General features: G+C 46.6%; 1 protein-coding gene across 3 annotated transcripts in view; it reads right to left on the bottom strand.

Annotated features, from left to right (window-relative positions):
- The window catches only part of Gnb1l (G protein subunit beta 1 like), a 63584-nt gene that overhangs the window by 20985 nt on the left and 27529 nt on the right, over positions 1 to 15070 (bottom strand). For all 3 annotated transcript variants that reach the window (XM_034515514.2, XM_034515513.2, XM_076942624.1), the window contains exons 3-4: positions 3010 to 3150; positions 2477 to 2602 (exon numbers count right to left, since the gene is read on the bottom strand). In XM_034515514.2, the coding sequence (XP_034371405.1) occupies positions 2477 to 2602; positions 3010 to 3134 (251 nt within the window). In that variant the 5' untranslated portion in view covers positions 3135 to 3150. The remainder of the gene's footprint in view (positions 1 to 2476; positions 2603 to 3009; positions 3151 to 15070) is intronic.

Genomic DNA, 15070 nt, shown 5'->3' with positions numbered 1-15070 from the left:
CATGCACCTATGGCCAGTCTCCTGCCGTTCTAGTGCCACTAAAGCATACCTTGCACCCCTTTCCTTTCTGTAAACTGTCTTTAAGACTCAGAAGTCTCACTCAGGTCTCTTCCAAAGTGTGTCTGAGACCTACATTCACTGTAAACGCCATGCAAGCATTCATTCTAAATGCAAGCATGTTGACATGCCATGCAAACATGTTGACAGCAGCTCTATGCATCATCACCTGAGCTGGAAACAACCCAGCTGCTCTGCAACAAAACAATGGCCAAGTGTGCTGTGACACAGAGTGCCACTCGGCAAGGGACCGCGCCCGCCCGCCGACGGCTGACTCAGGCAACAGCTGGAAGGATGCTGAGCTGTGATTTGCTAAGTGAAAGAAGCCAGATCTGAAGGTTCTACAACATGTAACTACACTCCTGTGACATTCTAGAAAAGGAAGAGCTAGAGAACCAGGAAAGACCTAACCACAGTGAGTAGCTCTGGGCTTTGTGGGAAGACAGGCTATTTGTTGTGGCCTTGGGGAAATGGACACCCGACAGCGCTGTGCCAAACCCACAGACCCACAGTCAGTGTGACTGTCACTGTGTACAATGAAAACATCCCCAGCGAGCTGAGTGAGAGCCAGGAGCCTATGAGGAACGGCACTGTGATTGTGTGGATGACCGGACACTGGGCCAGGAAGCTCAAACAGAAGTGGACCCAAGGCACACAGACAAGTGTACCGAAGACAGCATGGGCAAAACCACACATAACTGTAGAAACAGTGGCCCTGAGCAGGCCTGGCTCCTTACAGGTATCAGCTCTGCCCACTCTGGCAGAGCAAATATGGGAGCCAGTAATAGATATACGGTTCCTTATCAAAGAGCTGATGAGCATATAGCGCTGTGGGTCAGCCCAGAGCTTAGAGGTCAGCGTCAACAGACACGTGCAGATAGAACACACAGTTGAACAAAGGTGAATGACAGTATGGGCAATTTAGGGCCACCATGGACACCCGGGCTCATCGGTTTTCTAAACACAACATCCAGGTTTCCGAAGAGACTTTATCTCAGATCTTTATACAGGGAGCGGTGGAGCATGCCCACATGCAGCCGCTAGCATTTTCTTCCTGTCTATGGCCTTGGATACTTTTGTCAACAGGGTTGAATCTACGGTGAAGAACAGAAGGCAGGCTTTGCCTGCCTCCCACATCAGCAGCATATTCCAGAGAAACTGTGGATCTAAACAAAGCAACAGTGAGCTCCGGAGACAGGTAAGGATGCCCATCCATGTCTTAGCATAGGCTTCTCTATGGCCACATGGGGAAGGCCTGGCCAACATGACTCCATGAAGACACCCCTAGGAGAATAAAAATACACACCATCCTGTTGCAGAGATTGTCTGTGATAGGAGAATACTGATACTATCTGAAATATGAAAAGGACTTCACATGTCAATAAGAAAAATGCAATCAGTCCAATAGAAAAATGGGGAGGAACCAGGAGTATCCCGAAGTCACAGGATCCTCCTGTCTGGCTTCCAGAGCACCAAGACCACAGGTGTGCATTAAATACCTGGTAGTCTTCCAGGTTTTTTCTCCTAACTTAAAGTTGAGAAAGAAACTCATAAAATAAATTTTCTCTTTTTTAAGACAACACAGCAAGACAGTATAGCAGTCCTGGCTGCCACTGACTCCGCAGTGGGCGGTGCTACAGTGCCGTCCTTGACTGGGCAGTGGTTACTCAGGTGCCACAAGGGTCTGCATACTCCTGAACAGGCCTGTAAGTATGTGGTTTCACAATGACAAAAGTAAAGAAATACTGGCTGGGTCAGCTCTAGTGGCCCAGGTGCGACCAGTGCTGGGGTCCTCCAGCCTCGCTAGATATGAAAGCCCAATCCCCTTCCAGGGCCTCTTGAAGAAACCTGGACCCACACACAGCTGAGGCCAGGTAGCTTTGGTGGGCTGTGGTCTCCAGTGCAGTGCAAATGCACCTGGGCATTCCACACCCGAAGCCCCCACCACAGGCCTCCTGACCCTCAGTGGGGACTGTGGAGGGGCTGCAGCTGCACCACCCTGGCTGAGAGATAAGGTGGCTTATAAGTGTCCACCCCAGGCTACCCTTCACACCTTTCATACCAGTTGGCTTGGACTGCTTTATCCATCCCTGTCCCAGTATTACCTCTGTCCACTTCTAAGCCACAGAGTCCAGAGCCTTTCCCTCAGCTGCCTGCTGGGCTGGTAGCAGCTGTGTCAAATGGCACCTCCCAGACCTGTCTCAGGGCACCAAAGGGCCCCAGGGAAAAGGATAATTCCACCTGACAAGTCAGAGTTGTCTGCTTCCCGAAAGCTGGAGCTGGCCCCACATTGTCCACAACCTATAGCCAAGCTGGCCAGATCCACCCCCACCCCACCCCACTCATTCAGTTTGCCATCTGCTCTACAGAGTTCCCAGCATAAATCCCCTGGGACCTCCCTTGTAATGCTGTAACCCACCTGAGGAGCTGGTGTCCCTGCGGCAGTGTCTTTAGCCAGATTACACCCTGGCCCCCATGGCCATTTAGAGTGGCAACTATTCTTCTCGTTTGTAGGCTCCAGATGTGCACTAGGCCATTCTGAGATCTGTTGGAGAAGAGTCAGGCATAGGCACATCAGGGGCTGGAGCAGTCTTGAACACTCCAGGCCAACACCACACACAGCCAGTGGATGAAGATACTTCAGCGGGAGAAGATTTCGCTGTAAGATGGCTGACTCTGGACCAAAGGTCAGACAAGCCTCCCTTCCAGAAAAGGTGGCCAGAAGGGCGAGGGGATGGGGGTTCTTTGTCAGAACTCAGTGTTGTGGGACAAAGAGACATGATTCTCTGCCCCTGCAAGTAGTTCAGAACGCAGTGTGTCGGTCAGGTTCTGAAAGTGAGGTAAACACACTCCCTGCACGGTGCCCCCCACCAGCACCTTAGACAGCACTGTACTCCACGCAGCCTAGGCTGGACCTCGCCCTGGGCTTGAGGCAGGACAGCTGTTACTCACCCTGAGAAAAGGAGTGGATTCTCTGCAGCTTGGGATGGTGGGCAGAAATGCAGTGTGTTCACAGCTGACTGCGTGCCTCGGAGGACAAATCTGGGACCAGGCGGTGGTGGGAACAGAGCTGCCATGTGGGTAAATGCAGTCCTGGGGTACAAGGGAAGTCATGTGAGACACAGGAGCTCTACATACCTACAGAAGGCAGCCGGAGAGGGACATTTAAAAAGCTGTTGGCTCAGAACCTAACTTTGTCCTTTCTGGAAAAAGGATTCTGTTTTCCATAGTGCAGACAGACTCTGTGGCTAAAAAATGGCCAGGTCTTGGCATAGCCACAGGACTGCCGTAAGTGCAGCCCAGCTTACCCCAGCTGCCAGCTGTCACCTTCTCCCCACCTTGTAGCCCCGACTTATGTATCAGCTCTGGTATCACCAAGTTCCAAGCCTGTCCTTCTTGACCCGCACAGCCTGGGTATGGTGTACAGCCCTTGCTGCCTCTCTGGCAGAGTATTTGCCTAGCAAGCTTAAGGCCCTAGGCTTCACTCCCAGCACAACCAAAAAGGAGCCTCTGCTTGGCCAAACTGGATCAGGCTCCTAGGCATTCTTGTGGGCCCATATGAATACTTTTAGCAAAACCCTAAGTCCATTTACCATCACCCTCATATCATCTGCATGCTTTCTGAACGATGAAGGCCCTTAACCTTTACTGTCCACCAAAAGTGACATTTGCTCCCCTGGTCCACCGTCAGCCCGACCCCACAGCCGCTTCTCCTCTTTCCTCTGTCTATGCTCTTCCCTACCTGCTGCTTGCTATGGACCCTACTTGTGACACTTGTCAGAGTTAGGCCTAATCTCTCTCACAAGAACCCACTGTCTTGGTCCTTGTCCCTGTGATGGTCCACGAGTCAGGAACTCAGACTGTCTCCTCCCACAGTGACCCCGCATACTCACAGTGCTCATCCTGACACAAACTAGGCTGAGGCCTTTCCCAAGCAGGCTTTACTCTTGTACCTCCCTCAGAAGCCCTCCCCTCTGGAGTCATTTTTCTTTCCTCCCTAAAGTACAGTAATGATGTGCTTGGGTGACAAATCCCACTCCTGCCCATGGCTATGTGAGGAGTCTGGACTGCGCTGCCCCTGCCTTGCACCCAGCGGCTCAGCAGACATGCTTGCAAAACGAGAGCTATGTGGAGTGCTGAGAATGCCACAAACAGCCCCACTGGGTCACGGCCTGAACTGCCAAATCTTCTCATTAGAGCCACTCTGCATAGAAGACTTTTATTTTTTGAGAAACTAAGGCAGGAATCTAGAATGAGCTGCCCCAGATTCCTGTGAATGTGCCTGAAATGCTCTCAAGACATGTGTCACCAAGGGGCAGAACAGCCAGGAAGGAGCAGGACCAGTCACTTGGTCACACCCACAGAGCTGCTGCCCCAGCAGAGAGACCACTCCTCAAGTCACAGGACTTGTATTTAAGACCTGCTAGGGTCTACCTTGCAAAAGAGAACTTTCCAGTGCCCTGGACCACACATTCAACCTCCGCAGACCACCCCTCTCACACCACCCCAGTTCCAGTTGGCTGCTCTTCACAAGCCACGAGCTGGATGAAGGTACGGGGGAAAGGTCAGAGGGAGACAGCGGGGGCTGCAGCAGCTCGTTGCAGGAGCCTTTCCACCGGGTAAGGGTAAATCCTACCCTACTTTCGTGCAGCCCGTACAGCAAGGAGAGGCAGCTCTGCTCAACCTGGGTGGCAGTTGCAGCCATCAAAGGAACACAGCAAGGAAAAGACCAGAGCAAAGGAACTGCTAGGCAGGATTCTACTACAGTGGAGACTGGGCTTCAAGTCTGGGGGGACGTGGGAAGAGAGGCTACGGAGCCTTCCGTCCTGGGCGGCCTCCCCAGGCATCCCATCAGGCTCAGTGACCACCAGTGTGCCTCCACCAGTGCCAGATCCACATGTCCTATGTGTTCACCTTTTCTTCTGTTAGGAGAAGTGAACGTACAGGCTCTGAGCCACACCACAGTGAAAGTAGGCACACAACAGCCAGAAAATCAGGCTCCCAGGAGGCCACTAGGCCCTATGGAGGGTAGACTAGAAGGACGGGGGTATGATCAGGGCTGTGCCAGGCCAGTGAGGTCTGAACCCATGCATGAGATGAAACATGTATGTAGTCCTACTGACCTGATGCAGGTCCCACCAGGTCAAGCCCTTCCTGGGCTAACTCTACTCTTGGACCCTGTCTCCCTCAAGGGCTTTCAAAGAAAACAAGGTCACAGGAATGCATGAACAAACTGCCAAATCCCCTCTCTTGGTTTTCTTTTTTTTTTGGGGGGGGAGGGTGGGCAGGGAAGAAGCTTTAGCTAAATAAAACTCATCAATTGCTACAAGCTAAGTAACTCTTCAAAAATGTGAGGGTGCCTTCGGCTAGAGGAGAGACAAGACCTCACACTGTCATTCAGACACATGCCCCAGATCACAGATGCTGGAAGAACAGCCTCAAGCAGGTGCCCCGAAGGTCAGAGTCAGAGGGCAGCTGTTTGTCCTCCAAAGCCCAGCTGTGTTCATGCCAGATACAGGTCTACAGGCCTCAGGTCCACCACTGCCAACAAATTCATCTCTTACAGCATGATCACCCAGAAGGAAAGCTCCAAGGCCAGTATAGGGACATCTTGCCACAAGGGTCTTGGCCAAGAACTCTGACAGGCTACCTTTGTAGGCACATGGTGCAATCCAGACACCACACATACTGTAGCCATGTGTATATACACAGACACCTAGATGTTCACACTTACACATGCAAACATAAACACCCACCCACATAGACGCACCCCCTTCATATGCATTCCATATGCAGGGGCATACAGACCCTCAGGCACACACTAAAGCACATGTGTACACTTGTGTTCACATGCACATTCATGCACATGTGTATAAGAGTTCTCACACCAGGACCTGGCCAGTGCCAGCTCAAGCTCAGCCCACACTTGCCACCTGCCTGCGGCATGGTGGGAGTTTCCAGAACCTTACAGCAGAAGGCTCATTGGGAGGTGATGAAATCAGGGCCTCCTCTATTGTCTCCCCAGAAATGCAGGGAACAAACCCGTCACGTCACGCTGTTACAACAGCTGAAAAGCTCAGGCCAAAATGATGCATCAACAATTAAGGGCTCCATCATTTCAGGCAATTAAAATAAACGCTTTATTTGAAAACTAATTAATTCTACCTACATATTTTTCCTATGACAATATCCTACGATTACTTGATTTATGACATCTAATTATTCTTTATTAATCTAATTGAGAATAATTGTAGCATCCTATCTCTCCTGGCCCCTGGCCCCTGGCCGCCCTTGGTGGAGGCTGCAGCCCCTTTACTCGGCCCATGTACAGTGCCGCTGTGTGGCTCTAACCCAGCCTCTTTCTCTATGAGTAGGAAGTTAAGCCATCAGAAAAAAGCCAGAATACATTCTGGTTCTTCAAGATGTCCAAGGGAGACAGTTTATTTAAAAATTGTACAGAAGAGACAACCTGGTGATTTGGAAAATGCCTTTCCAATAAATGCTACAAAGTGCCCTGAAAGTGCTGAAGGCCCTTGGCCCCCATACAGTAGATGATAACATTGTCCCCCCTGGGCAAACCACAGCAGCCTCAAAATTATCCTCAAGGAGAGGCTCCCTTTCTGACTCTACTGCACTACTAGTTTTATGTCAACTTTACACAAGCTAATGTCATTCAGGAAGAGGGAACCCCAATGGAGAAAATGCCTACATCAGATCGGCCTGCAGGCAAGTATGTGGAGGGCATTTTCTTGATTAATGATTGAATGTAGGAAGGCCCAGCCCACTGGCAGTGGTACCATGCCTGTGCAGTGGTCCTGGGTTGCATAAGAAAGCAAGCCGAGCAAGCCATGGAGTTAAGCACTGTTCCTCCATGGTCTCTCAAGTTCCTGCCTCATCTGCTTGAGTTCCTGGCCTGAATCCCCTCGATGCCAGTCTGTGATCAGGACAGGTGAGCCACATAAGTTTTTTCCTCCCCTAGTTGCTTTTGGTCATGGTGTGACAGCAACGGAAAACAAACTGGGGTAGAAGGGACACATCCCAAATCATATCCGAAAAAGATCCAATCTGGTAAAAGGTTGAGCGGAACTGGGTTTCCATGGTACTCTTTTAAGGTTACTAGTCACAAAAGGGAAGTGTGCCTTCACAATGAACATCTAGCTGTCATCACCTTCCCCAAATGATGGACGCCGGTGCCACCAATGCTAAACAACAGGTAGAGCTTACCTACTGGTGATATGTGGTAAGACACCATGGCACCATCCCATGAACCCATGCTGACAATGTTCAAACATGAACCTGGCCATGAGGAAACAGACACATCCAGACATGGGACACTGCACAAGACAGTATGGCTTAGGCCGTGAGAATGGCCAAGGCCAAGAGAAACTACAGAAGTAAACAGCAGCAACTCCTCTATCTTAAAGTAGACGGAAGAGATGTCAAAACCAGCTGGGCAGCTCTTGGGAGGCAGAGGCAGGAGGACCTCTGAGCTTGAGCCAGCCTGGTCTACACAGTGAGTTCTAGGATGTGAGTGTGTAGTGATGGCTACACAGAGAAACCCTGTCTCACCCCTCTCCTAGAGACAGACATACATACATACAGACAGACACACAGAGAGAGAGAGAGAGAGAGAGAGAGAGAGAGAGAGAGACAGACAGACAGACAGACAGACAGACATACAGACAGACACACACACACAGAGAGAGAGACAGACAGACAGACAGACAGACAGACAGACAGACAAAGAGAAGGACAGACGAAGAGAGGGAGATCAAAACCCAATGCAACAAGTAAACCTCAGCAAGACTGTATGCTAAGATGACATGCTTATTTATTTTTATATAAAAACTAATCTTGCATGAACATTTAATATTGCAGAATATAGGGAATCTTCAATGTTTTGGGGCTAAAGGATAACTTGATTTTTTATCAAGTTAATTCTGAGGACACGGCTTTATGTTAATTTATAATAAAATGGTGGAAGTATGTTTAAGGTTATTTTAAAAACTGTTGGAAATTCTCTCCCAATCCCAAGCTAAATTTTATTAAACAAGTTAAACAAGACTCAAATCAGCAACTGAAACAATAAGTTTTAAAATTATGCAAATACAACCCACATATAATACACTAATTTGATACTTACCTGGATCAGGAATAATGATAGGAAAAAATTAAATTTCTTTTTCTTTTCTCTAGCCTTCTGTAGGAAGGTTGAGAAGAAATGACAAGTACCTGGATGGATGTAAAAGTTTCTCCTCAGGGCTGGAGAGATGGCTCAGCAGTTAAGAGCATTGACTGCTTCTCCAGAGGTCTTGAGTTCAATTCCCAGCAATCACATGGTGGCTCACAACCATCTGTAATGGGATCTGATGCCCTCTTCTGGTGTGTCTGAAGACAGCTACAGTGTACTCATATACATAAAATAAACTAAAAAGTTTCTCCTTGCCATTCTTGCAATGAGCACAAATGGCCTTACTATTCTTATGTATGAATGTTTTGTCTGTGTACCACATGTATGCCTGGTGTTCACAGAGGTCAGAAGAAAGTGTCAGATGCCCTAGAACTGGAGTTATATAGGGTTGTGAGCAGCCCTGTGAGTTCTGGAAACCAAGCCAAGGTCCTCCAGAAGAGTGCCAATGCTCTTAACCTCCAAGTCATCCCTCCGGCCCTCATCAATAGCCTTTAAAAACATTTTTTAAAAAAACCTTAAAAACCTAACATTAGCCAGGTGTGATGGTACACACCTTTAATCCCAGGAGGCAGGGGAGGTCTGAATGCATGAGCTCAAGGCCAGCCTCATCTACATAGATAGTGAGTTCCAGGACAGCCAGGGCTGTGTAGAGAGACCCTGGGTCAAAGAAACAATGCAACAGTGGGGCTAGAGCTGGGTTCACCAATTTAGAGCACTGGTTGCTTTTCTAGAGGCTCCAGGGTTCAGTTCCCAGCACCTACACAGTGGCTCACTAGCAACTCTAACTCTAATTACCAGAGGATCTGACGCCCTCTTCTGGCTTCTGTGGGCATTGCATGCATGTGGTACACAGACATACTTTCAGACAGAATACCCATACTGACACACTAAAATTTAAAAATCTATAATCTTAAGAAAACAAAAAACCATAACAATGGCAGGCTGGGAAGATGGCTTCCTGGGTAAGAGCTCCTGTAACAGAAGTACAGAGACCTGAGTTCAGATTTCCAGCACCCAGACCTAATTGCACACTAAACCCCAGTGCTGTGGGGAGCAGACACAGTCACTGAGGCATGCTGGCTGACAGCTTAGATCAAGGGAATAAGACAGAGCAAGCTAGAATGGGATGCCCAGAATCCTGCTCTAGTATCCATCTGAACATATGCAGGAACTATGGAGTTCTAAGGTTTTATTTGAAGTAAGAAAAAAGATTCACTCTGAAAAAAAACCTTAAAAAATAGATGAGTTTAATAAATCTAAAAACATCAGGTGACACTTGGGCACAGTCCACCAGAATTTCTAGGGAACAGTCTGAGGAGACTGGAAACAGTGACCAGAAGAGTCAAAGATGGTAGAGCAAATGCCACACCCAGGCCAGGAGCAGCATTACCAGGAGGCACCAGAAGACCCTCTCACTGCCTCACTGGGTGCTCAGTCCTAGCAAGTGCCCCAGCAGGAGGGGTACATCCTTTCAAAGGCAGCTTGGCAGCCCAAGTGAGAAACCTGGACCAAGTGTCACTCTATCAAACCCAACAAACCTGAGCACTGCAAGACTGTGGGAAAGTAGCTTTGAATTAGATGCATGCAGTGTCCAGATCTAAAGTCTAAAGAGGAAAAGGCTGCACAGGTGCTAGAGTTCTGAAGGAGCCTGCTGCAATGTAACATTCACACTGGGGCAGCATCATTAACCCAATCATCCAAGGAGGGCAAAGCGGGGAGCACCACCAGCCCTCCCATCAGAGAGCAGCTGTCAGCAAGGGGAGGGGGCTCTGGGAGCTGAGGAAGGAATGGAGAGAGTGCAGAGTCCAGCAATCAGACAAGAGAGTTTTCATATGCTGTATCTCTACCCCACACCTACTCTTTGTTTATACACTATCGATGTCAAGTTAGCAGGCAACGTGGTCCTGCTGTGCTTGTCCTATCTGACTTATTTTTTTCTTAGCTTTCTCTTCCCCTTTTCTTTTGTGTGTTCTAAAAACCACAGATGGGTCTGCAGGGTCTCTATGGCTCAAGCCTCCTGACACAGGGCAGGTCTGTATTACCTAAGAATCAGTACCTTTACCTCTTATTCTCAGCCCCTAAAACACTTACACCTTCCTACAGTTCTTCCTAGCTACAATTCCCATCTACATTCCTCAACCAAGCAGTCATCACGAGACCGACTTCCTTCCTTCCTTCCTTCCTTCCTTCCTTCCTTCCTTCCTTCCTTCCTTTCTTTCTTCCTTCTTTCCTTCCCTCCCTCCCTCCCTCCCTCCCTCCCTCCCTCCTTCCTTCCTTCCCTCCTTCCCTCCTTCCTTCCTTCAACAGGGACAGTGTCTCTCTACATAACCCTAGCTGTCCTGGAACTGTCTCTGCCTCTGAAGTGCAGACATGTTAGTATATACACATGATAATTGACGTATCAGTACACACAGAGGTTTTACACACACACACACACACACACACACACACTGTAACTGACATATTAATACACACAGGCTCCACTCACACACATGGTACATTAGTACATATACAGAGGTTTTATAGAAACACATATATACATACACACACATGATAACAGACATATTAGTACATACACACATGTTCCATTCACACATACATGGTAACTGATATATTAGTGTCTATACAGGTTTTACACACACACACATACAAACACACACAGAATAAATTATATACTAGTACATACACACAGGTTCCGCTCACATACATATGCTAAGTAACATTAATATATACATATAGGAGAGGAAAGAGGGGAGAGGGCAGAGGAGAGAGAGGAGGGAGGGGGAGGGGGAGGGATCCCCTTTATACATTGGTTGTTAACAGGTTTGCAGCTTGCTCAGTGGATCTGATGCAAACCTGTTTCAACAGATTTCTCTGTGAAGTCTAGGCTGTGATGGAACTAGCTCTGTAGACCAGGCTGATCTTGAACTCAGATCTTCTACCTGTCTCTGTCTCCCAAGTGCTGGGATTAAACTTGAGAGCAATCACTACCCAGTGAATTTCATATTCTTTTTCTCTTACAAAAACAAAAAGAAAAAAATTAAGCAAAATATAAAAGTAACTACACACAAACAAAACAACAAAACCACATAGAGCCTGCTTTGTGTTGGCCAAGCATTCCAGAGTGTGAGCCCTCCATACCCAGTGGAGAAAACTCACCTTCCCTACCCAGCGGGTGCCAACTGCAAACAGCTGCTTGGCTTGGGCTGGGGCTTGTGCCACTTTCCCTTCTCAGTGCTGGGACTCAGGCCTGCTGACTGTGCAGGTCTTGTCTGTGCCATCATGGTTTCTAAGACTCTAGTGGACATCAGCCCCGATGTGTTTGTAAAGAGTTGTGTCCCTGGGTCCACCTGCACTTGTGTCTCTTTCCAGCTCCTCTTCTGCACAGACCCCTGAGCTCTGAGGGCAGGGCTGTTATGAGGACATCCCATTTAAGGCTAAGTGCTTCAAAATCTCTCACTCTCTGCATACTGCCTAGCTGTGAGTCTGTGTTATCTACTGCAAGAAGGTGCCTCTGCTGAGGGGTCAGTGACGGTCACTATTCTACTATCTGACAAATCCCAAACCTGGTCAAAGAGGTAAAGACCACTTCACAGTGATGAAAGGAATAACTCATCAGAACATTACAGGCTGGGTGTGGCCACACAGGTCTTTAGAACCAGGATTAGGGAGGCAGAGGCAGGAGGATCTCAATGAGTTCAAGGCCAGCCTAGTCTACAGATGTCATTCCAGGACAGCTAGAGCTACAGAAACCCTGTCACAGAAGAAAAAAAGAAAAAAAAAAGAAAAAAAAAAAAAAAAAGGAAATTACAATTTCAAACATATACTCATCGAAAAAGAGGTGAACCTAATTTATACAATAAATAGTATTAAATATAACACAGTAAGGTAATGGATTAACATCAGCACAGTAACTGCAATACCGTACTCTGTGCAGTGTCAAATATCATCCCAACAAGGGAAAGAAGGAACGAAGGAAGGAAGGAAGGAAGGAAGGAAGGAAGGAAGGAAGGAAAATAGATGGACAGACAGACCTCAGTAATAAAGTTCAAATGGACTTAAGCAGATATCTACATAATACATACATACATTATAGATACATACATTCTATTCAAACACTACAGACTACACACATCCTTCTCAGCAGCCCATGGAACTTCCTCTAAAACAGATCATCTAAAATATATCAAGTCTCAACAATACAGACAAACTGAAACAACATCTCATATCTGACCACAATGAAATAAAGCTAGAAATCAATACGAGAAACCACAGAAAATCTGCAAACTCTGGGGAGTGAAGCACACACTGCTTAATGGCCAATGATCACTGAGGCAATAAGAAGGAAGTTTACAAGTCCTGAAATGAATGGAAATGAAAATGTAACACGAGGTAACCGTGAGAGCATGCTGCAACTGTGCCTACATTAAAAAAAAAAAAAAAAAAATCAGAGACTGCCAATAAATAACTTAATGGTGTATCTCAGAGCCTTGGAAAACAAGAACAAACCAAATCCAGAAGCCATAGACAGAAATAATCAAGGCCAGGGTAAATGAAATGGAAACAAGACAACAGACCCAAGACAAGAGTCAACGATACAGCCAACTCTTTGAAAAGGTAAACAAAGGCAGTAAGTCCTCAGCTAAACTAATCAAAGACAGGGACAGGAGACCCTTTATCACCCAAACCAACAAACAGAGACTAAAGGGAGACAGCACAGCTGATGTCAGTCAGGAAAATCATAAAGGGAAAACATTAAAACTTACATTTCACTACATTTCCAAGCAAAGTTAAGCCAAGAGAAGGTAAATAATTGAAATATATCTATAACAAACAGTAAGACTGAAACATTAATTTAAAAAAAATCTCCCAACTAAAAAAAGGTCTAGGCTGAAAGGAATTCACTACAGAATTCTACATGACCTTTATTTAAAAACAAACAAACAACTAAAACCAATCTTTCTCCAACTATCCCCTAATAGTAAAGGAAGAATACTTTGAAATTCATCTTACAACCAGACTTACTCTGATGTCAAGTGAGACAGCAATACAACAACAACAACAAAAGAAAACTACAGACAGCCTGCCAGATAAACACGGATGTGGACATTCTCAACAAGTCCCTTGAAAAACAAACACATGAAAACGACAAAATGACCATTTAGCCAGGTGTGGTGGCACATGCCTTCAATGTCAGCTCTCAAGAGGCAGAAGCAGATAGAGCTCTGTGAATTCAGATCAGCCTGGTCTACAGAGTGAGTTCCAGGACAGTCAGGGTTATTAAAAGAATAAAAGTCCATTCATGGTAACAGCACTGAAGATATTATGAATGGAGAGAGAACACCTCAACATAATAAATATATAAGATAAACAAAGCCAACATCATGTTATAATGGAGGAATAAAGTAAAGACATCAATCTCTCCATTCCTGCTCAGTATAGTACTTGAAGTCTTAGCTAGAGCAACAAGACAAGAGAAGGAAATAAAGGAGATACAAATAGAAAAGAAAAAGTCGCAGTATCCATGTGTACAGATGATAGATATTATCTAGACATAAAAGACCCTAATGTCCTCGCCAGAAAACTCAGAACCACAAACACTTTGAATAAACACTAGCATACAAAGTCCATAGCTGTGCAGGGAGAAGCTCAGGCAGCAAAGGGCTCACTCTCAACAGGGCTTCAGTTCACTGCATGCTGTGTGGACCTGACTAAAGCACTGTTCATAGTTTCCCAGGACTCAGTGGATCGAGGTTTAGCCTACAGTTCCATGACAACTTGGCCTGAGTTTCATGAGAATGTGAGTCATGGAAAAACTGAAGAAAAACCAAACTAAAACATGGGGTCTATATCCTACCACAAAGATACTTCCTGGTCCATGTTTATTGCTGCTTTAGTAACAAAAGATAGGAAATGAAATCAGTCTAGACATTCACCCATTGATGAATGGTTAATAAAAATGTGGTATATATTCAGAGAAAATTTATTTGTAAAAAAAAATGAGATTATGAAAATCTCAGCAAAATGGAGTTAGGAAATACTATATTAAGTGAAGTAACTGCCTCAGAGAGACAAACAGCACACACATGTTCTCTCTTATAGAGACCTTAGCTTCTAATTTTTATATATGTGGATTTATGTGGGAGTGAGTGTACACAGAGATCAGGAGACTATACAGAAGCCCTTGTGAGGAAAGGCTTTAAGGGAGAAGGGCAGTAAAACTCCCATGGCTGTGGAAGTGGAAGGGATGGACTTGAAGGAGGGAAGAGGGGCAGGAAGATGAGGAGGAGGAGGAAGAGGAGGAGGAAGAAGAGGAGGAAGAGGAGGAGGAAGAGGAGGAGGAAGAGGATGAAGAGGAGGATGAGGAAGAGGAGGAAGAGGAGGAGGAGGAAGAGGAGGAAGAGGAAGAGGATGAAGAGGAGGATGAGGAAGAGGAGGAAGAGGAAGAGGAGGGGCAGGTCATGCACACTAAGGACAGATGAAATACTCATAAGGAGACTTCGATAGCGGACAAAGCAAAATTGTAAATCTAGAGATGGCTCAGAATGGGCATCACAAGACTTTAAGCCCAACACTCGGGAGGCAGAGGCAGGTAGATCTCTGTATAGACCAAGGCCAGCCTGGTCTATAAGTCCAGTTCCAGGATAGCCAAGGCTACACAGAGAAACCTTTTCTCCAAAACAAAACAAAACAAAACAAAACCAAAAACCAAAAAAATCCAACCAAACAAAATAGAGATGGCTCAACAGAGTAAGGGCCCTTGCTGCCAAGTGACATCCGAGTTCAGTTCCTGAGACCCACATGGTGGAGAACTAGATGGCA

This window comes from Arvicanthis niloticus, chromosome 12 (assembly GCF_011762505.2).
Source record: "Arvicanthis niloticus isolate mArvNil1 chromosome 12, mArvNil1.pat.X, whole genome shotgun sequence".
NCBI classification, from domain to species: domain Eukaryota; kingdom Metazoa; phylum Chordata; class Mammalia; order Rodentia; family Muridae; genus Arvicanthis; species Arvicanthis niloticus.
The sequence above is the reverse complement of the archived record's forward strand: the minus strand, read 5'-3'. Positions and strand labels throughout refer to the sequence as shown.